This window comes from Alexandromys fortis, unplaced genomic scaffold (genome assembly GCF_014885135.2).
Source record: "Alexandromys fortis isolate MF-2015 unplaced genomic scaffold, M_Fortis_MF-2015_v1.1 scaffold_288, whole genome shotgun sequence".
NCBI lineage: Eukaryota > Metazoa > Chordata > Mammalia > Rodentia > Cricetidae > Alexandromys > Alexandromys fortis.
Genome location: NW_026068171.1, coordinates 1021938 through 1046117, shown reverse-complemented (window position 1 = coordinate 1046117; position 24180 = coordinate 1021938). Strand labels below are relative to the sequence as shown.

The window sequence follows — 24180 nt, the reverse complement described above, 5'->3', positions numbered from 1 at the left end:
ATGTGTTCTGGATTGGACTGACAATGTGTACTGGATTGGACTGAGATGTGTACTAGATTGGACTGAGATGTGTTCTGATTTGAACTGACAGATGTATCCTGGATTGGACTGAGATATGTGTTCAGGATTTGTCCGAAATGTATACTGAATTTGACCTGAGGGATGTGTACTGGATTGGACCAAGATAAGTGTACTGGATTATACTGACTGATGTGTACCAATTGGGCCGAGATGTGTACTGGATTGGACTGAGGTGTATAATGGATTGGACTGAGAGATGTGTACTGGTTTGGACTGAGATATCACTGTATTTGACTGAGATGTGTACTTAATTGGACTGAGTAGTGTTTACTGGATTTGACTGTGAGATGTGCACTGTGTTGGACTGAGATGTGTACTATATTGGATTGAGTTGTGTACTGGATTAGACTGAACGAAATGTAATGGATTGGAATGAGATGTATGTTGGATTGGACTGAGAGATATTTACTGGATTGAACCAAGATTTGTAGTGGATTGGACTGAGGGATTTGTACTATATTGGACTGAGAGATGTGTACTAAATTGGACTGAGATGTGTAATGGATTGGTCTGAGAGATGTGTACTGGATTGAACTGAAATGTGTACTGGATTGGACTAAGATGTATACTGGAATGGCCTGAGATGCATACTTATTGGACTGAGAGTTGTGTACTGGATTGGACTGAGAGATATATGTACTGCATTGTAATGAATGATGTGTACTGGATTGGTCTGAAATGTGTACTGTATTGGACTCATAGATGTATACTGGACTCGTCTGAGATGTGTAGTTGATTGGACTGAGATATGGACTCGATTGGACTGAGAAATGTGTACTGGATTGGACTGAGATGGACTGGATTGGACTGAGATGGGTACTGGACTCATCTGAGATGTGTTCTGGATTGGACTGAAATATGTACTGGATTGGAATGAAAGATGTGTCCTAGATTGGACTGCCAAGTGTAGTGGATTGGACTGTGTTATGTACTGGATTGTATTGACAAATATCTAAGTGATTAGCAGAGCATACCACTGGATACATCTTTGATGGTTTTCAGAGATGATTGACATGCAGGAGAGCTACTGAGGAGGAAATACCCATAATTAACATGGGCAACATCATCCAATAAGCTGGAGGCCATTTGAAATAAAAGTAGACAAATCAAAATTCAGCCAGCAGTTGCAAATTCACTTTTCTGAGTGAGCCTATCTCTTACTGTTGTCCAAGCACATTGGAATCCTACCACTTTAGCGTCTTAATATGGGTTTTTACTCCTTACTCTCTAGGAATCTTCTGGCCTCTTCAGTCTTCAGCCGGGACCACATCATGGATCCTCCCTCTTTTTCTGCAGCTCAGTTTCTTTCATAGAATAGTTACTAGTTAACATATGTAACTTTTGCCCAAGCCTCTAGAAAGCGGACCAGTGAGAGGGGAAAGTGATAGAAAATGTGGCAAAATCACTGTCTTTAATTGCATGTGTGGAAATGTTATAATGGAAACCACTATATTTTTGCAACTATTTATACACTAAATAAAATGACTCTTATGGAACTGTTCTGTAAAGTACCCGTATTATTGGTTTAGTAATTCAGCTACCTTTCTTCCACGTAGGCATTTTCCTGCTGAGCCAGTATTCTGTGGTTTAGCCTGTCTCATCTGGCCTTTCTATGGTAATAGAATACACTTCGTCATAGATAAAAATCAGATGATATATAAGCTTTCTTGGCATCCTCCTGAGAGTTCAAATCTCTACTGTCATGGATGTTGATGGATACATACTTGTCGTTGAAGACAATGACTGACATAATTATATTCTTCAAGTGGGGAGCAGAAATAGGCCATCTCAAGTTTGGAGTGGATCTGCCTTTCATCTGCCATGCTGTTTTGTGCAGCTGCTTTTCAATAAAATTAATTTACAGGGATGACAGGTCAGGATCACTTCCTAACACCTGTTTTCTGCAACAGGGTTTGTTTTGCCAAAGCATTCCAAAAAGACTCTTTATTTGTCCCAAGAAAGAGGCAACCAGAAATGTCATAGCTTCTGGGGGGAAAAAAAAACAGTGTTCTAGTTCAGTCATGCCAGATAGAACCAAGGATGAACCAATTGAAAATTACTGAGTGATTATTATTTGCCCCTGCTTAGTATTTCCATCTTAATTCAAATACTTTTAGCAGCTTCATAATGATCTGTGAAATATGAAAGTAGGAGAAGAATTTCATTACGATGTCTTCTCTGGGAGAATATGGGATAGAATGGAAAATGTGAGTCATGGATCTTAATCCCAGAGTAAGTTCAGGCCCCACCATGGGTATTGTCATCCAAAAAAAAAAAAAAAGTTATCCTTGAAATTGCCAGGTTAACTATAAGAGAAACAAAAAGAAGAATGGGATTGCCTGTCTCATGGCTAGTCCCATTTCTGACAAATCCTGAAAAAGACTGGACTTAGCTTTGTATTAATGTTTACATCTCCAACAGGTACAGGATGCTTTCAGTGACAAATGGGGTGAGATCCTGGGAAAGATTCCTTTACCAAGAGACAGTGATACATATGACAGTGTTCCAAATAGAATTAATATTTCTCCAAAACAAACTCAGAATCCTTCCAGTAATGGTAATCCTAAGACAACTCATGAAGTATATTTACACCTGGAGATGTTTAGTTATTCTCCAAGAGGCCATGTGTGTTCCCACGGTTACACAGTAGCTGGCAGGGACATCAAGGAAAAGCAAGTTGTCATCATTTGGGTTAGACATGACTGAGGTTCTATAGAACATAATGGAAAATATTTAAAACGTGTAGTTATTTGCCTGTATAAATAAAGAGGTACCCAACTTTAACAAAATCTGTAAGCTGTATGATCCATGTACTGTCATATTTTCCTCAGAAACAACCACATCATGATTGACTTGGGAGCCGATGAGAATATCAAGATTCACTAAGGCATAGGGGACAAAACATAGATGGCACTGTAGAAATTGAGTATAGAGACAACCACCAAAGCTGAACCGATAGTCATTTCACATCACAATATGTGTGGATAAATGCTATGGAACCATTTTCAGACAGAAGTGTTCTAAACTATTTATAACCTTTAGAAAAATATCCAAAGATCATGAGCTTCAGAAACTTCAAAATAAAGATCATGGTCTTACACACCTTTAATCCCAGGACTCAGGAGGCAGAGGCAGGTCAATCTCTGTAAATTTGAGACCAGCCTGGTCTACAGAGCGAGTTCCAGGATGGTAAGGGCAACACAGAGAAACCCTGCCTTGAAAAATCAAAGAGATAAAAGATCACGGTCTTAACTCACTGAAATACATAAATGCACAATCAATCATAAGAAAAAACATCTTTTTTTTTTTTAGAGACTCCCTACTGGAAACTATTAGGAAGGATCTGAGTGATACTGTTCGTTTATTTATTCACTTATAGAAGAAATATTTACTAAAGCCTGCTATATGCAAAGTACTATTAGGAGCCCTAGAGAGAAAGCAGGTAAACTCAAAGATCCCTGCTCTGAAGTTGGCAGAATCACATTTTCTTCCCCCAATAAAATGTGTTTGCAGGTATAAGCTGCCTCTTGATTGGCAGTAGCTCAAAAACTTTCCATCTATTTTATTAGTTTGTTCTTTCACTTCTGCATTCATTTATTAATTCAGATACTGAGCTCAGTCCAAGTAGAGATTCAAAGGGTTCAGTCCTTGCCTTCAGATCAGACTCCATTGGTAGGGGCAATAAAATGAATACCACTGTTGTACAATGTAGAAAGAGTCAGAGTAAAATATTGTACACAACTAGATAAACAGTGCCGGTCAGGGAAGATTCACAAAGGAGGTGACTTTTGCATCAGAGTTAACTAGGAGCATGTTGGGGACTGAGAACTAGAGAAGAGTCTGGACAGAGGAAATGGTGTCCATCATCAGAAATGAAGCAAGAGAAGGTAGTATGGAGATAGTAGTGAATTACAGAGTTTGAGTAGATCACCTCCTTCCACAAAGACGTTGACCCAGCTCATGGAAAAGATGACAGAATAAGAAAAATAACTCTTCTACAAATAAAGCGAAATCATCACCTGGGAAAAATAAGAATGGGAAGAGAAGACAGTGCAAGAAGGTTAGTTAAAAGTCGTATATATAAATCCTAGGACTGCACTGTCTTCAAAGTTGAGAAAAAAACTGACCAGGCAAACTGAATGGAAAAAAAAAAAAAAGAGAGGAATGAGGGACCTGGTCAGTTATAAAGATAAAAGACACCAATATTCCAGTCCTTGAGGAAAAGGAAACATTTATGTGTATGTATGTGTGCATGTATATGTCTTTGTGGTATAGGAAAATTAGGGTGCACATGCTTGTGTGCTGTACAGAGGCCAGAGGAGATTATTGGGTGTTCTGCTCTATTGCCTTGAATAATATGTAGGGGTTCATAATAAGTGAAATGCTTGAGTGCTTTCAGAGAACTGGCACATAGCCCCAGACTAGTGAATATTACTTTCACTAGTCTGCTGCAAAATATAAAACTGAGAAATATAATGAGTTTTTGTGAAGCTGAATTTGATTGACTGAAAAGAATGTTTTTTATTCCAAGAGTGTCGATTTCTTAAATTTTGTGTTTTAAAATGTTCTATCCCCTAAGAGCTATGTGAATCACTTAGATTCCCTGTTATTTTTTCCCACATATCTTTTCTTGGCAAATTCAGAAGTTAGCAATATTAAATATATATGCATATATAATATTTTATTCATCTCTAAAACTCAGATATTTAGAAACTGTGTATAGAGTAGGAAATGTCCTCATTAGTTCTCCAAAGGTGTGCAAAACATCCTTGATTGAGAGTTTAAAGCATAATTTATAAGGCATTAAATTTTCTAGAAAGACAAGCACACAGTGCAATTGAATTGGAAGGACTAGAGGAAAGATGGCTAGAAGGGTAGTGTTTATAAACCTTGAACTACAGGAATGAAATCCCATAATAGGATATGTGGGACCAGAGCAAAAATGTAGGAATGAAAAGATCGCTCAGTGAGTGTGGTGATTTGAATACATTTGGTCCCCATAGACTCAAGTGTTTGAATGCTCAATCCATAGGGATTGGTTGCTAGGTGTGTCCTTGTTGGAGTAGGTGTGGCCTCATTAGAGGAAGTGTATCACTGTGGGGGTGAGCTTTGAGGTCTCATATATGCTCAACCTATGCTCAGTATATGGTCTTTCCTTCTGCTGCCCAAGGATCAAGAGGTAGAACTTTCAGCTCCTTCTCCAGTACCATATCTGCCTACATGCTACCTTACTTCCCACCATGACAATGATTCACTAAACCTATGAAATTGTAAGCCAGTCCCAATTAAATATTTTCCTTTATAAGAGTTGTCATGGTCATGGTGTCTCTTCACAGTGATAGAAAACGAAACTAATACAGTGAGTATAAGGCATTTGCCACATAATCCTAACCTAAGTTCAATAGCCTGAACCATGTTCTGGAAGGAAAGAACTGACTCCACAAAATTGTCCTCTGATTTCATCATATGCACCATAATAAGCCCCCACATAAATATTTGCAAATGCACATGTACACACACACACAATTTTTTAACAAAAGAAACCCAAACCAGTCTGCTAGCTTATTTTCCATTGTCTGTGAACCAGGCCTTATTCTACCTCATCTTGCCTAATGGGCTGAAATAGATATCCAGTGATCTACACAGTCATGGTAGGTGCTGGTGGAATTTTGTATGCATTAAGCAAAACTTTGGGAATGTGTGCTTATATGAGGTCTAATAATTATTTCAGCAGAGTCCAGAATCATCTTACAATTTAGCCAGGCTGCTCTTAGAGATCTGAATTCTTTCTTTCTATTAGCTGCCTGCAAAAATCTTGCAAAGGATCTGTATAGAAAGTCCGGACTAGAATCAGAAAATATCAACTATCATGCCATAAAATGGGGATGTGTAATGCCTTTGTTTCCATCAAAGATGGGAAACTTCTAAGATTTCTAGGATTTTATAAATAGGCCTAGTCCAAGAGTGTCAGTCACCCAGGTTTATACCAATAGATTCTTCCACAGAGCAAAAGTGCCGTGACAACAGTTGCCCTGTAGAATCTTAGACATGATTACAATACTCTGAAAAAGTTCATTGTCAGTCTAATGCGAGGGTTTGATGCCTTTCTAGTTTTGTCCTTTAAAAAATAAATAATTTTATTAACCCATCACACCCCACACCAACCAGACTGGATACTCTCCTTTTCTTTTGGGGGGTGAGATCATAGAAAATGTTTAACATGGTGCCTAGGATATTATAAGCATCCAGTCAATAACCATGTTAATGATAATAATTAATGGCAGTATTCTGTTTGCATGGTTGTTTCCAAATTAGAATATGATTTTGCCATATTTATTTCGCCAATGTTTGGCACAAGACCTGACACCAAAATTTAGACAATGTAAAACAAATTAGAGAGAGACCGCTTCTCTCTAGGTAACCAAGATAGGATTCTGCTTGAGCACTGTCGAATGATGTTCAAGTGCTGTTGATGTTAATATAAGCCCTTATTGCAAGCACTCCTTTCATCTTTATTTCCTTTACAAAGTTAAGGTATTACTGAAGAACATTTGTCTTCAGATTGACAGCTATTAGACCTTATCTGGTGTCATGGCTTCTTTGAGCAAAGAAACACCCACCAAGCAGCCAAAGTGCCCTCATATCATTAGCTGCTTCATAAACTCCATGGACACTTGAAGAAACTTCAAGGCAGTTATAGATATTTGCTGCTTAAGCACAACTCTGGTCCAGAGAGGAATATCCCTATCAAGTTTGTTTTAAACAGCCTGCAGTAGGCTTTTTTCCACCCAAGAAGGAAGAGGCACACTTTCCATAGATGCCTGGAGAAGGCCTGTAATTCGTACAAACACATTCATTAACTTGAATGAGAGACTCTTGTGATTAGGATAAGCATGGTTCCATATTTGCCTAAGTGCTAATGTCACTATTGGTCCAAGCACAGCCCCTTCATTTCCATGAAAGTGTACTTTGATTAATGCAAACTTCCTTGACACATCCCCTTTCCAGTTATATAAGTGGATTGTTTGACTCACTTTTCTAGTAAGCCTGGAAACACCCTCCTATGCTGGTGTTTCAGCATTCAGCCCAATAAAGGCTTCCCTTGAGTTGTGGTTTTTTTTTTTTTTTTTTTTTTTGACCCAATAGTCTTCATCAATAGTGAAGGCAAAGGAGAGGACAGGGCAGCAGCAGCAACAACAACAGCAATGGGAGAGCAACTGAAGAGTTCCACAGAGTCATGAAAACAGAAACACTAGAGCACGGAGACATCAAAGAAAAGCCAAAGATGAGAATCGGAGGGCTCTGGTCATTAGAAGAGTACCGGAGAGCTACCAGCCTTTAAGGGCTAAGGGCCTTGGATACCCTGAACCCAAGAGCTTCGTATAGCCACTGTCAAAGCCTGAAGATCCCAACTCTCTGGACCAGAGAGTTCTAACAGTTGTCAGGGCAGAGCTGTGGGTCCTAGCACCTGAGATCCATGTGAGAGATTTAAAACTAGAAGGTACTGTCTGCTTCTGCTATCTGCTCTCACCCCCACCCAGTGCTGCTGTTAACCAAAGATTACAATAGCTGCATGTGTTAAAGGCCATGGGTGGCTAAAGTCCAGCGTAATAAGCTTGTAATTTATGGCTAGAACCATAAGTGTATAGTTTCTAAAGCCTGGATCAGTGTTTCCTAACTCACAGTGATTATATCTCTAAATTTTGGTCTTCTACTCCAGCCCCTGGGCTATGGAAGCTCAAGGGCTCAGAACTACCAGCCAGGAAAATTTTCTCCTCACCCACCTACTGTCTCTATCCTGGTAGAGCAAAGGACCCCCAGCCAACTGATTGGTAACAGATTGACAATTGGATGATTGAATAACAGCATAGACCTGACTCTGTGTCCATTCCCCCTCAATGGCTCATACATGTACAAAGTATCACTTAATATTACCAAATTTGGGGGAAAACAGTTGCTAAGTAGCAGGAAAACTAAGTCTACACTGAAAAGTTACTTGAAAATGTGATGGATCTACAACTCTTACTCTGAGCAGAAAGCTTGCCCAACTAGCTCAGAATTGGCAGAATTTCTAATAGGGTGGGACTTTGAAAATTGCATGACTCAAAAGGCGGTATACAAACCAATATTTTATGGCCTACCCAGCAGTAGCTGTGCCAAGAGTCAAGAAGGCTATAGGAAATGAGTGGCCAAAGAAGAAATAATAAAGGCAAAATTGAACAGTGAAATTTTTGTCAAATGAACTTTGGAGGTATACTTTGCCCTTTTAACAGCCTTTGTGTGTGATTTCAAATCTCTTTCAGGTGTTGAAATTCCAAATAATAGGTGGCAATAATACATATATTGGCAGTACTCCTCAATCCAGGCTAGAAGCCAGAAAAGGAGAAGGAATTTCTTTTCTATTCTACTCCCAATGTGTTTTAAATTTCCCTTTGAGTTTTCAGATTCTGTAATACTCATATAAAAGCCTATATCTCGTTGCTTTTCCCCAGTGGCATTGGAAATCTAGGTCCGTTTTGTGTCTTAATGGTTAAATATAAACAAAATAATAAGTAATGGGATGGGAGTCTTTGAAATGTCATGCACAAATGCCCTCTAGCAAGCCCTCTTTGGCAGTTTAGCCTATGGAACTCGACGTGTTGAATTAAAGGGAGGTTATCTATTCTATCTTTAGCCATATGTCATGAATACATTTGCTTTTAAATGAATTCATAAAATATTAATGTAATCCTACCAAACTGCAGAGTGATGACTTCATCAGTCAGGAGTTATATTATCCTATATATTTGTTTGTCTCCATCTATTAGTAGACAGTCCATGAAGACAGGCATTTCCTTCTCATTGGAAGCAGCAGAACTTGTTTAATGAAGTGATGTGTCTGTAATCTGTAGAAAGGTAGAGTTGTGAGTGACAGACCTATATGAATACCAATGAGGAGGCAGGCAGAACAATAAGAGGAAGACAAACATTTCAATGGCTGGGGAAATAGATGGAATTGTTTAGGTGGCATACAGTCTAATCTGATCTCTTCCTAAAGAAAATTAACAGTTTGTAAATGGATGAGATGATGTTAGCAATCTCTCCAAAATATTCTGCACAAAGAATCAGATTTTACAAATGCACAAATGGCATTCTGAATCACGGTGCTCTTACTTGCTGTAGGCACAGCAAGACAGAGGGCCAGAGACCTAAAGTTCTCCAAGATGAAAAGGGAAACTAGACACCTTTCCCAGCCCCTGCATAGGGCGTAACTTAAAGAAGCCTTATCATAAATGTTTGTGGACTATAATAGTGAATGTCTGAATTAGTAAGTTTATCAGTATGTGTTTCACAACTGGCACAGAAGAAAGAAAAGTTATCTATGCCAGGGGTCTTAATACCTAATTTGTTCTTTCATTGTTTGAGCTAAATTTCATTATGTGCCCCTATTGTTTACCAAAAAGAAAATGAAAGCATAGAGACATTAAGAAACTTTCCTCAAGGTCACATACTATTGAGTGCAAAATAATAAAATTATGAGAACCTCTGGAGACAGTTATATGTAGGTGTGCATGCATGTTGAGTAGGTTAACCTATGAGGATTGAGAGAAACTTTTTTCTTCCTAAACCTCTCTAGGATATTAGCACCTCAGGGAGACAGACATTAGAAGACGTGATGACCTAGCTTGCTTGGACTGTCCTTGCATAAGGGGATGTCCATGTGGTATCCACGTCCCTGTCTGCCCAGACACAGGGTTCCTTCAATTTTTGGCATAGTAGGACTAAAGTTCTGCCCCTTTTGGAACCACAGAGTCCCTCTGCTCTTTATATCTGCCTCCTCCAGCATTTTCAAGAACCACCCAAGATCCTTAGGGCCACCTTAAGGACAACCTTACAAACATTATTCCACTTAGCTCTGTGGCTAGCATGATGAAATCTTTGGGAGTAGGGTTCACCACTGCTAATGCAACTGTCCCTCCATCACCAGCACAACCTTTCACAGTGTCTCTTTGATTGCAGTACATTGTATGCATATCTATACTGAGATAAGTATTGTAATGGGAAGTCAAAGAAACTTGAAGTCCTTTTTCTCAATATTTTTTTTACAAATCTCCAAGATTTTTTTTTACAAAAACAATTTAGACAATGAAATTAGGACTACTCTTATATCCAAATGAAGCCCTTGTTCTGAGCCTGTACTGCACTCAGGGGTCATGCCAGGCTTTCAAAGGCTTATCTTGCCATCTTCTAAGTCTCTCTAGTGCTGAACACTGGCTATGAGGTCAGTGCCATAAGATCAGTACCAATCCAGAGTAGGGTCTGTTTATTCTACCCACCAGACGTACCTTTCTTGAAAATTATAAATTCCTCTTCCATATCAGGGATTGATCAGAATTGACAGTGTACCTGAGTGCAGAGTCCTAATTTCATTCTAGGTTCCTATGGGCCCCAGTTTCTGTTTATCCCATTTGGGGTTACTCTCCAATTTTCTTGGTGCGGGAGAATTGTCTGTATTCTGTCAATCATGTTATAAATAAACGCTGATTGGCCAGGCAGGAAATATAGGCAGGAAAACCAGACAGGAAGTAGAAATGATGTAATGAGAACAGGAGAATTCTGGGAAGGAGGAAGTTGATTTCTCCCACTCCTGCCCAGACCACCCAAACAAGCAGGATGTGATCTGCCCCACTGAAAAAAGGTACTGAGCCACATGGCTAACATAGATCAGAAAAATGGGTTAATCAAGATGTGAGAGAGTTAGCCAGTGAGAGGCTAGAGCTAATGGGCCAATCAGCTTTATAATTTATGGAGACCTATGTGAGGTTTTCTTTGGGGCTAAACAGTTGGGGGGTACTGGGCAGGACAGAAAACCCAAACAAGCAGGCCTGGCTCTTCATGTTACATTTTCTATACTATATATGGAATCAACTAGATACCTCTAGAAGCTTCAGGCCATATGCCTATGGAATCCTTCTAGATTCTGGTAAAGAAATCAATCCAGGGGGTATGTTTTTGCAATGTATCACAAGAGATTGTGCCATCAGAATGATGTTGCTATTGATGTTGTTGTTGATTTGGATTCACATATATAAACCTCCCAAAAATTGTTTGGGTACTGTCTTAGGGCTTCTATTGCTGTGATGAAACATAACCAAAAAGCAAGTTGAGGAGGAAAGGTTTATTTGGCTTACACTTCAATATTGCTGTTCATCACTAAAGGAAGACAGGAGAGGAACTCAAACAGGACAGGATCCTGGAGGCAGGAACTGATGCAGAGGCCATGGAGGGGAGCTGCTTACTGGTTTGCATCCTCTGGCTTTCTCAGCCTGCTTTCTTGTAGAACCCAGGACCACTAGCCCAGGGGTGGCCCCATCCACCATGGTCCGGCCCTCCCCATTGATCACTAATTGAGAAAATTCCTCACAGCTGAATCCAATTGAGGCATTTCCTCAACTGAGGCTCCTTTCTCTGATGGCTCTAGCTTGTGTCAAGTTGACACACAACCAGCCAGTGCAGGCAATGCCATACTTCCTAGAGTCACACCTCTTTGTAAAACAAAAGCAATGGAAAGTAAAAAAAAATTCAGTGGCAAAAAGTTTGAACAGATTTTTAGACACAGAGTTAAGAATGCATCAGAATAATCTACAAAGGATGCTTCAAGTGTGTAAGACTTAAGCTTTGAAGCACAGGGAAAATTCAGAGAGCTTCAGACCCTTCCAGCCAGGGAAAACATCATGGAGAAAGACACACAGAGTAGTTATCTGTTGAGCCACTTCATGTTGTGCATTATGCTCAGCACATTTCATTCTTCATTCTCTTTACGCCTCATGGCTCCCTGGAAGGTAGGAGATATAAACCATATTGCTGCTGAATGACAGAAAGAAGAACCTAAGTCTGCCCCATCCCCACAAAGTGTATACTGTTATCACTATACTCGAAAAAGACAGGAAAGCATTATCTTTCAGAGCACAAGCAAGGAACTCAGGACCACGAGGGGGGCACCCACACACTGAGACAATGGGGATGTTCTATCGGAAACTCACCAAGGCCAGCTGGCCTGGGTCTGAAAAAGCCTGGGTTAAAACCGGTCTTGCTGAACATAGCGGACAATGAGGACTACTGAGACCTCAAGAACTATGGCAATGGGTTTTTGATCCTACTGTACCTATTGGGTTCGTGGGAGCCTAGGCAGTTTGGATGCTCACCTTACTAGACCTGGATGGAGGTGGGTGGTCCTTGGACTTCCCACAGGGCAGGGAACCCTGATTGCTCTTTGGGCTGACCAGGGAGGGGGACTTGATTGGGGGAGGGGGAGGGAAAGGGGAGGCAGTGGTAGGGAAGAGACAGAAATCTTTAATAAATAAATAAATAAATAAATAAATAAATAAATAAATAAATAAATAAATAAATAAATAAAAAGAAAAAGACAGGAACGGTACAAGGGACAAGAAGAAGCCTTGTCAGAATGGAGCCAAAGATGTGTACTGGAAACTGATGGATTACACAAGGCAGAGCAATGTTATAGAAGATGCTGAATATCAAACAGACATGTCGAGACTATTTACATAGGCTGGGATCAAACAAAACAACTCCTACATCGTGAAAGAAAAGTGTACAGATACATGGTAATTAAGACTGAGAATGTTAACCAGAAAGAGGCATTTGTTTGTTTTGCTTTTGTCTTACAAAGACCTTTTGACTTGATATTTATAACATAACATTCTGCCTCCATTTGACTTTGTCTGCTATCATTTATTTATTTATTTATTTATTTATTTAGTAATTTATTTTGTCTTTTTTTTCAGACTTCGATCCTGCCCTTGGAATGATGACTGGCATACCACCGATAACTCCAATGATGCCCGGTTTGGGAATAGTGCCTCCGCCAATTCCTCCAGACATGCCTGTAGTAAAAGAGATCATACACTGCAAAAGCTGCACTCTCTTCCCTCCCAACCCAAGTACTAGCCTGCTTTTTCTTTCTGTTGTTGTTGTTGTTTGGTTTCGCCTATTTAAGCCACAGTGTTTTAGAGTTCTTTTTCCAAAGAATACCTAAGGGCTTCATGGGTGTAGATGCAGAAGCTTCACCTAGAAAGAGAAACGGAAAGTTGTTCTCTTACTGGGAGAGGCTGAACTTTATGTACAGATCAGTAGATGTTTGTATGCTAGCTGCAATACAACATTGCACATGTGGTGCAGTGTGCCTAATGCCGTGTGACAGGGAATTCAGGTGTTAGTACAGAAGGAGGCGCCCAACACCAAGTGCTCACCACTGTCATTTGTAGGCTTTTCTTTTTATAACACTAGTGATGGCAGAGACTGAGTATGGTCTGAGCCCACTTGAAGCCCTTGCCTTGAGAATGAATCTAGTGCTACACAGGCCCCATTGCTGCCAGGTAGTCCCATATCATTCCACCGGCTGCTAGTCACCTTCTATACTACAATATACAGTGAGGTGAAATTCAGTTCTGTGGAAGGGCAAGGAATGTTGAGACTAAGTCAGGCTACTGGTAGCCATGTAGTCATCTAACCCAATAGAAATGATCCAGAGAGTCCAGCTTGCTGGTAAAGAATAGGCTTCTCTCTAGACTTACTTTACATGTCTATAGTATTCAGGTGGCTGTTTCAAGTCAAATTTAACACCGCTAATCCTCCTTTTCTCCAGATCCATATTTTAAATGATTACAAGCTATCCCTAAATGTGACTCAAGCCTTATTGATAATGTTTTTCCTAGAGTCCTAGTATACTGCATGGACTGTCAAGGAAGCTGCTGCTGTGTTGCTCAGATTTGAGTTGTTGGTTTGAAAATCCATCTAGCTATTTAGACCATAGAGCAAATGAACTTGCCTCATCAAGACAAATAGGAACCTTTAACGTGTGTCTTCAGACAAATGCTTCATCCACTACCATAAATAGGAGTTAGTTCATCATGAATCAGATGCTGCCAGGGACCCGAATTCTATTTAGTGTGACTTGCTCATAACTGAGAAGGCTTTAGAATCAGTCAGAGGGCTTTAGAATGTGTCTTGACAGGTCCCCTTGGCCATTTTTGCTAGTGAAAAATGATCTTAGTGCCTTCTGGGCTTTAGCTGAGTTGTTAACAGGATACATCTTTTCAGACCACTAAGAAACCTAGGAGACCAGCATCCAAGAAGACTATTTAGAAATGAGTATTTTGTTTCAAAGAGAATTAGGGAATAAAGAAAAAAAGTCTTTTCTAGCCCTTTCTTGACAACTCACATAGCCATTCCTGGATTTTGGTTTTATGCATAGCAATGTCATTAAACCTTACGTCTTACTTTTATTTCCACTGTCCTAACATATGCAATGTCCCTTTTCTCCCTTTCTTCCAGCATTTTGTGTTCAAATTATAGAAAGATGCACATCCCTAATAGTTCCTTTATCATGTAAAAACAACCCCTGAATGTAGGCATTGTGAGCATTAAAACTAAAAAGGCAGAGTCCTGCTGATTTAATCATTCATGTATTATGTGAGCAGCCTGTGCTAGACTTTCATTATTTTTATCAAGTCTAAGCTAACAGGATGGTTCATAACCTGTGATGTCCAGGGTGGATACAATAGATATGTTCAGTTTAAGGGTCCAGTTTCTAAGTCTCCAAAGGATAGCACAAGTGTCCTGATTTTTGTTTTTCTTTAACACAGAGACCACATTATTTGTCACATTATTTTTCAGTGCATGCCTTAAAGAGATTGTAACTTCATATTCTGCAGTAAAAGAAATAAGTAAATTTCTCAAACACATTTTTTACCTTTCTCTTCATGCAGCCATGATTCCTCTGTTCTGAGTTGGAAGAGCCACAGAGTAAGAAGGCAGCATTTACCCAAAGGCCCAATCATTTAGTTCTTCATCTTTGTACTAAGGAAGGCTGACAGGGCAATTAATGCCAGTAAATGAGTGGCTTCTGGGGATGAATCCGCTTTAGAATTGAGTTCAAAAATAACACTCCCATGAAGCTTAAATCAGACTGGCTTTTTATTTGCTTTTTAGAAATGGAAATTTTGTTTAAAGAGAGATACTCAGTTTAGTCATGTACAAAAACTCGGGCATCTCTTTCTCAATTCTTTGCTGAAAGTGTGGCAATTCTGCCATTTTTATTAACAGTGAGAACTTGTTTTGTAAAGGTACGACAGGAAAGCAGGCAGTTGATATAGCTTGAAGCCCTGATCATCTCTAGGGCCCACCAAGCCTAATTTATTATAAGGCCTTGATGAAAAGCCCCATTACTTCCTCGTGCCTATCTAGTATATTCAAAGTCACCCTCAGCACTAAGATCCTAGTATTCATCTCTGTGTCTTTAGTCACTGCCCAGTCCCCCTTCTAAATGCTTGCTCTCGGCCTTCCTAATGGTGTGACCCTTTAATACATCTCCTCATGGTGTGCTGACCCCCAACCCTAACATTATTTTTGTCACTACTTTGAAACTGTAATTTTGCTACTGTTATCAATTGTGATGTAGCTATCTGTTTTCCGACTTCTTAGACGACCCCTGTGAAAGGGTGGGGTGACCCCCCCCCCCGAAGGGGTCCCGACCCACAGGTTGAGAACCACTCTGCTTCATTACTGTTTGCAATTCTTCTTTTCCACTTGCCACACGCCCACCGTTTAGTCAGGTTCCAGTGCTTCCTGAGCTCACAGCCTCACTCCCCTCCGGCCCTGCTCCAAGTGTGCTCTCCTCTTCTGGACTACTTCAGCGTGGGAGGTGCTGAGATTAAATCTGTGGTAAACCCTTCTGAGACATTTCTATCTAGATCCTAAATCCAATGGAAACACTGGATTTTTATTCCTTACTTTATCTCTCTGCTGTATTTAATACTGTTGCCCCACTTCTCCTTCTTGAAAGCCTAACTGATTTAAAGGAGGAAGAATGACTCAGACCAACCAGAGATAAAAATCAAAAATAAATAGTAAACTTCAACATGATGAGGATTTCCCAGCATTTCAAAATGTAAAAAAGAAACAGCGGGCTAGGTTCTGTGGGTAACATGCTTGCCATGCGAGCCCAAGGACCTTAGTTCAGATGACCAGTACCTCATGAAAGCTGAATGTTGTGTGACCTGACCAGAAGCAGGCAGATTCTGGAGGTTTGCTAGCCAACCATTGTAGCCAATCAAGGAGCTTCAGGTTCCGTGAAAGCCCCTGTTTCCACAGACGTTAATAGAGGCGCATCTACCTGGTGTCTCAGTTTCTTTACCCGTAAACTATGATATTGGGTTAGATTGGCCTAGATACCTATATCTTCACTCAGCTGTAAAACTATGACTACTACATTTTAAAAAATCTAACACTGCAAATATGTCTCTAGGTAAAACTCCTCAAAATATACTAGAAAATCAAAAGTGGGGCTTTTTACATTTGCTGGAGCAGGCAGAATACCTTAACAGTTAAGTACTTGGTCTCTGAACTAACACAGGCCTTATTTCATAGCCCAGCTTTCCACCTCTTTTCAGCCATGAGATGTTGGTAAGTAACTGAACCTCTCCGATCTAGAGTAGGCAACGTAAGACGTAATCTAAAACTTCAGTAGAATTTACTAACGGGGAGAAGACTAAGCACTGGGCTCCTATTCCCAGGATTTGAAGTATAGCAAAAAGAGAGCTGCCTACAGCACGCATACTTTCTCTACAGGATAGCTCTCAATGACTTACTGATTCTCTATCAGTGGGGCTCTCCGATGAGAGAACAGAGCTCCATCTCTCTAGCAAAGTCAGTTCTGTCAAGATTTTCACTTCCACTGTAACACCTGAGGGCACGTTACATTTTTAATCTATTGGAAGTAACAGTGAATGAGGGATGAATGATGGCTTGTCACCTGCTGCCTGTGTGCACACACATGTGAAAACACCAGGAACCAGAAAAGGCATATTTTTTTTTTCATTTTACCGTATCAAAAGAGACAGAACCCATTTTCCCTCTGAAGGCTGGACTCTATAAAGAGAATTAAAATAAACGAGTAAATTGGGCCTTAATAACAATTTTCCAGCCTTCTGATTGTTTCCAATTAGCTGGGATTACATTAAAAATGCATCTGACCTCCACTGATTGTCTGTAAGGCCTTCGCTCTTGGGCTGTCTAATAAAATCGACTCACAGACTTTGCATTGTATACGTTCTGACAAACCAACCAAGTGTTCGCCGATGTTCCTCTGAAAAGTAGGATGTTATGCAAATGGTATTTACATCCTTTGTGCTGCTCTCTGCCTCCTTTCTCAAAGACCAGCAATGGATTCCGATCCTAATACTGATAGTCTTAACACACTCCCCAGAGTGGCTGCTTGGATGTAATTAGAATTTTACATCTTTTCCATCACCAAAGACTAGTTCTTTATTTTTCCAGTTATCTTACCTCTTTACATGAACCTTTCTCTGTCACCACACTGAGTGATGATTTAGGCACTACAGAACAACTGCATATTCCTTAGTCTGTCAGTGGGCATAAACTAAATTCAGATTGTGTAATGAAGGTGACTTTTGCTTCATAAAAGAATTATTTACCATGCAGATCCTTTAAAAGTAAGTTCCAGAAGCCTTTTTTATTCTAAAATAGGACTTCCAAAGCTTTTTGTTTGAAAGCAACTCATCTAAACAGATGGTCTTGAAAATTCATTGCCTGTGTATACAGTGGCTTGATTCTATTCTGTGGTCAAAACTACAGGCATCTTCATGGCCATAAATTCCTCAAGCTCAGATTTATCTGGGTAAATCAAGGGGGTTTGTATTTCACAGGTTCAGGTCCTCGCTAACACTGTACTCCAGACATATGCTAGAGTTTTTAAAAGCACCAGATTGGGAGTTAAGACACCTGTGAATATTGACACTGTAATGGCTACTATTTATTAGGAAGCTAAGAAGTGCTAGGGTTTGTACAATATCCAATATGGTCAATGTAGTATCAATAGTCATACAAAAAGAAGTTTAAGTTAGGAAATAGTATCCCGATTTAATAGATTGAAAAAGGAGTTTTCACAGGTTGGGTAACTTCCCCATGGTCACACAGATATTGAGTAAGACTTAAATGTGGGATTTCCTATTCCAACTTTATGATATCTTTATCTGATGTGATGTCTTTGAATGAGACACTTCATTTAGTCAAGAATTTTCCTCTTTAATATCAGAAGTTCAGAATACTCAGTAACTTTCAACACTAAGTACATACTAAGTCTGCCTGAGAAGCTTAAAAGAAAAAAAGCACAAGCAGCACCCTGAACCCTGATCAGCTGTTGGTGTGGGGCCAGGCATTATGTGTTCAACTCCCAAATGGATTCTTTCATGCTACCATAATTAAGAATAACTGGAATTAGGATGGCAATAGTATTTTCCAGTTGTTCAAAACCCCAAAGCCTAAGTCTTAAGCAGTTGTCAACCCCTTTCTTCCAAAATTGCTAAATGTCATCACTTAGTAGTCCTAAGTAAGATAATTCAGACTCCTGCCCACTCTAACTTGTTCTCTTCCCCTCTAAACTTCTCATAGGGAACCCACAAGCGAAAACTAAAGCAGTGATTTCTGAAAATTACAGACTTCGAAACGTAGCAGTTTGTAAGTTCTCCCATTGTCCACTTTATAAACTAAATAAGCGAGGAATGTCATCATGAAAACCTTGGTCTTCTCAGCACCCCAGTAAGACAGGCAGCAGTAGCAAAGCTAGGTACATAGAGAAACTGCCAACCAAGGAAGCTCTCAAATCAGCTGTTTGCCAGCTTGGATAAGACTCAGGTGGAGGCTTCATTCTCCTCTGTGAAAGAAACTCATTTATTTTCACAGGGGAGCTGTAATCCCTGATTGTTGAGCTTCCAAATCTTGAGCTTGGAGAATTGTTGAGAGCTGAATCAGAAGAATGGATTACACAAAATAAATCCTTGCAGACACAAACCAACACTAGGAAGAAGAAAAAAAAAACATAGCCAGGATGCTTTGTTCTGTTGGGCTTTGAACTGTAGGGTTTCACTTTTAAAAATGCTTTGACACATATAAAGAGTAACAAGGAGCTGACAGATCCAACAAGCCGTATAAATACAGAGAGTGGAACGTACTTTTTATGCAGAGGGAGAATCATCTCATTAGAGATTTTTTTTTTGAGGTTGAATATTTATTTAGTGGGTTATGAGGGAAAAAGAAAGAAGAGCAGAAAGAGAGGTAGAGAGAGAGAGAGAGAGAGAGAGAGAGAGAGAGAGAGAGAGAGAGAGACAGACGGGGGGGAAGGGGAGAAGTGGGGAGAAGGGAAAGACAGAATCTGTCTCTTAGAGAGGGAGATGGAAAAGCATTAGGGATGTTTTTAATGACTCTCTATGGCAAGATTTATCTCATTTTAGTTAATGGTTTTCCAGGCAAGTTTAGAGTTTCTGCCCCTTTAAATGCTATAGGATTGGCTTTGGAACTCACTACTCCAACAAGAAATTAGAGGAAAGGTTTATTTGTATTTATATTTAAAAGTCCATAAGAATATAAAAGTAATACTTTGTACTCTAATTTGTTTAACCAAACCCTTCTAACAGCTATAAATACTTTTGTAAATATTCACCTTGTAATTGTCAAATTAGTCGTGAACCACCTCTTTCAATAAACATAAATAGAATGTAGAATCCACCATCTGAACTAAGTCGAGTCTATTAGGGACTGTGGGTATACAGGCTCGAATGTAATTAGTGAAGCTAAGGGAAATTTCCCCTACTTACTCCTCTTAATACAGATAACCAAAAAATTAACAGTACAGGCTTATCACAGCAAAAGTAAGGAACAAAACTAAAGCTCTCTATGGATCAGACAGAATGGGTCTTCATTCCGTAGCAACCACAGTCACAAAAATCATTGGATAAAATGCTTTTCAGGTTCATACAATAAATTTTCTGTGGAGCAGAGACAAGCACGTAAAGAGGTTAAAGTTTTTGAGGAGACAATAAGACTGTCTCTGAAAAAAATCAGATTTCAATGAGGTCTGTCCCAAGCAAATATTTTTATTTCCAATTATTTTACCTTTTAATTTAGATCTCCCACCACCTGCAACACGAGAGAGGCCTCCAGGATGTAAGACAGTATTTGTGGGTGGCCTGCCTGAGAATGGGACTGAACAGATCATTGTGGAAGTATTCGAGCAGTGTGGAGAGATCATTGCTATCCGGAAGAGCAAAAAGAACTTCTGTCACATTCGCTTTGCTGAGGAGTTTATGGTGGACAAAGCCCTTTATCTGTCTGGTAAGTGTTGACATGTAGGGATTGTACTCGCCAGGCACAATGCAGAGATCTGAGAGCAGAGTATTTGGGTCATTAGCAGAAGTGTGTTAATTAAAAGGGATTCCCTCTACCATAAAAGACGGAAAAGGCATATTACCTTCTGTCCAGCCTTCCTCCTTAAAGCCATCAGAAGTTCCAAACTGTCTGGGAAATAACTAGACTTTACATGTGGCATTAGAGATGTGGATGATAGACTCTGCTCAGGGTCACATCCCAATTCTTCCTGCACACATGTCCCAAATACACAGTAAATTCTAGGTCCCAGAATGCGCCACAATGTTTTTTTTTATTATTATTTATTTATTTATTATGTATACAATATTCTGTCTGTGTATATGCCTAAAGGCCAGAAGAGGGCACCAGACCTCATTACAGATGGTTGTGAGTCACCATGTGCCACAATGTTTTATATCTTTGCCCATGCCAACCCAACACACACTCATACCCTAATGCTGCAGCTCAAATATAAACTCTCTGGAAATCGTTCTCTAATTTATCTGTCCAGTCTGTCCCAGGTTGGGGCCCCCTTTCCTGAGTGCTCCCACAGCACTTGGTACTGTATTCTAACATGACATCTATTACATCATTCTAGAACTCATGCTTCTACCTCCATCTGATAAGGCTCACTCACTACTGATAATGATGACTGATTTAAAATTGCCGTAGGGAAGGGAAAGATAATGGAAAGAGGAGTGAAAGAGGGATGGAAAGAATATGACTATTTCTGAATCCTAATAGAAATATCCAGAAAGGTCAGTTTTGAAATTGTATTTTACATTTATCTGTGGTTGTGGTCATGGTGGTAGTGGTGGCAGTGATGGTGGTGGTGGTGGTGGTGGTGGTGGTGGTGGTGGTGGTGGTGTTCTGTGTCATGGCCTCCGTTTCGAGGCCAGATGACAGTTTACGGGAGTCAGTTTTCTCCTTCTATCATAACTCAGTCCCTTTGCAGCAAGTGCCTTTACTTATGGGACCATCTTTTAGGCACAAAAAGATTAATGACAAAGAGAAAGCATTTGCTGGTGAACTACTTTTGTGGTGGCTTGAATGAAATTGACCCCCATAGGCTCATATGTTTGAATACTTGGTCCCCAATCAGTGGAAATATTTGAGAAGGATTAGAAAGTGTGGCCTTGTTGGAGTTAGTATGTAATAGGAGGCAGGCATTGAGGTTTGAAAAGTCTATGACCTCCCAGCTAGCTCACCCTACCTCCTACTTAGAGATAAGACTGTAAACTCTCAGTTACTGTTCCATGCCTGGCGGCCTACCTGCCTGCCTGCTGCCATGCTGGCACCTTGATGGTCATGGCCTATAACCCTCTGAGACTGTAAGCCCCAGTAAACTGTTCTCTTAAGTTTCATTGTCGTGTCTTATCATAGCAATAGAAAAGTAACCGAGACAGCAGTGGAACAAAGAATCACATGAGCAGAATTAGAAAAGTAGAAAGTTACGGCAAACATTCAAGAGACCAAGAGTGGTGGTTTGTATATTAAGCAGGCATGAGAGACGGATGGAAAACCTAAGTTGTTAGCCTACATTGAAAGGTTTAGAAACTGGGTTTTTACTCCCCAGGTACTAGGGAGTAAGGAAGACAATTTTGAACAAGGAGACTGGTTGTCTCAAGAAGATTAATCTGACATTTCTGTGTAAAAGTGGATTAGAGGGAAGAAGAGAAAAGAACGGAGGTTAGTTTGAAGTCTGCTGCAATAGGCCAGGGAAAAGGTATATAGAATTTGTAAAAGTAGGCTAGTAGCATGGGGAAAAGAGGGGGGCGGTAGATGTAGGATGCTCTTAGTACAGTTGCTAAGTGCTACAGAATCCAATTACTGAAGATTAGGCAGCACTTAGCAACAATAACAGAGCAGGCCACAATAGCCTATTTTAATAAGAATGTAAAGGTTTTGAAACACCCTAAATAGTTAGACATAAAAGAAAACATACTGTTTGGGAGGCACCCATCTGAACATGACTGAAATCTAGTCTCTGTTTACCGTCACCTCCTACAAATATCCGCAGGACTGCCAAATGAAAGGAGATGACTGGCAATCAGTGTTGTGGAAAGAACTAAATTTTGCCCTTTAAATTTGAGCATTCTCCTGGGGAAGGTCACAGGTGCCACTAATCTCTTGAATTCTTCTTTTATTATAAATTATAAAAGAATGTGGTGAAAAGAATCAAAACATAAAAACCTTTTCTAGAAGATATTGCAGGAATGTAGGAAGAATCATTTCCTTTTTTTTGGGGGGGGGAGGGGGGTCGAAACACCTTTGGATCTACTTGACCCACAACATCATAGCATCTTTGCTGTGGCTTCTAGGGCCCGAATATCCTCATCTCTTTTGTAATTCATTTGCAGCTCCCTCTGATGGCTTAGATGATCAGTAAAATGAATGGGCATGCAAGTACCGCACCAAACAGGAAAGGGTCTTAAGTTGCTTGATAAAATATGGTTATTGTTTTTCTAAAAGAAACATGTGGCACCCTTTGTGTTACTAGGGGTCATCTATTATAACACTAATCGAAACATATAAGTATGATCATGGATACACATAATTCAAAATACAATTATATAATGTGTGATATGATACAGATATAAAATCATCACCATTAAAAGAATTAGCATACCCTCCACTGCCTAAAGCTTCCTTTGTCCCTCGTTTGTGATTCTTTCTCCCCTCCTATTTCATATCAGGCAGTCACTTATCTGCTCTTTATCAGATTACTATGCATTTCTTGGAACTTCCTGTAAGTGTAATTATACATTATGTATGTTCTTCTTTCCCTTGCAGAGTCAGATTTCCATTTGGTATCATTTCCCACTGCTTGAATTTCCTTTAACATTTTTCATAGCACAAGTCAGTTCCGATGACCTCTTTCAGAATTGTATGTTTCAGAAAGAATTAATCTTAGCATTCAGGAGACTAGAGGAAGAAAATTGGGAGTTTCAGCCCAGCCTGGGCTACATACCAAGAACCTATCTCGAAAGGGAAAAAAAAATGACTATTTTTCTTTGAGAAAGACATGTTTATTATTTCTTTTGTTTTTGAGATTAGAATTATCTATCTCATTTCCCCTTTCTTTTCTCTAAACACCCCATATACCTTTCTTTGCTCTCAGAGTCGTGGCTTCTTTTTCACTCATTGTAGTTACATGCATATATGTATATACAAGTATTTTCTAAATTCAACTTGCTTTATGTGCATAATGTTACTTGTTTTCACTTCATGTTGAATAACCACCTGGAGGAAATACACACTTTTATAAATAATACTTTAGAGCTTTGCTCTAAGATGAAAGTATGAAGCCTGAGAAACTTGAGCCTTTTAAAGGTTGCTTTTTAAACACTTTCAGTAGGACCAAAGCAAACCTAGTGCTTTCCTCACCCCCCTCGACCCTCACCCCACGATTAAGGTAAATGTTTCTGATTACCCAGTACCCTGTTCTTTTATGAGTTTTTGTCCTCTGTCTGGTAGAGAAAGGAGCTATTTCCAGACCTATGTGAGCTCCAGAGATTGTGACTTCTAGCGTTCAGATGATTTCCACTTTTGATAAATTATTGTAGTGGTCTTTGAAGATCTCTCCTACAGATACCTTGAGATTTTTTAATGTGCAGATTCCTTACTTCTGATATTCTGCTTTATGAACTCTGTTTACCGTATTCTTCATAGAATCCCAGGGAAGAACAGCAGGCTGTATCAGAACTTCGCCTTCTGCACTAAGACCTGGAAACCTCTAGAATGTGGCCTGGGGCAATCACAGGGACTATCTCATGGGATCCTCTCCCACCACTCACTGTCTTGATTGTCCAGTATCTTAAACACTGTTGTTTCATGTGTTTACTTTTTTTCCAAGACAGGGTTTCTCTGTGTACC

The 24180-nt window shown here is 39.8% G+C and overlaps 1 protein-coding gene across 2 annotated transcripts in view; it reads left to right on the top strand.

Moving 5' to 3' along the window:
- Positions 1-12863: 12863 nt before the first annotated feature.
- Enox2 (ecto-NOX disulfide-thiol exchanger 2) overlaps positions 12864-24180 on the top strand; it is a 51704-nt gene continuing 40387 nt past the window's right edge. Inside the window, exons 1-3 of one of the 2 annotated variants that reach the window (XM_050128373.1) lie at positions 12864-13022; positions 18553-18618; positions 20065-20271. In XM_050128373.1, the coding sequence (XP_049984330.1) occupies positions 12887-13022; positions 18553-18618; positions 20065-20271 (409 nt within the window). In that variant the 5' untranslated portion in view covers positions 12864-12886. The remainder of the gene's footprint in view (positions 13023-18552; positions 18619-20064; positions 20272-24180) is intronic. The other variant, XM_050128374.1, reaches the window with a different exon arrangement.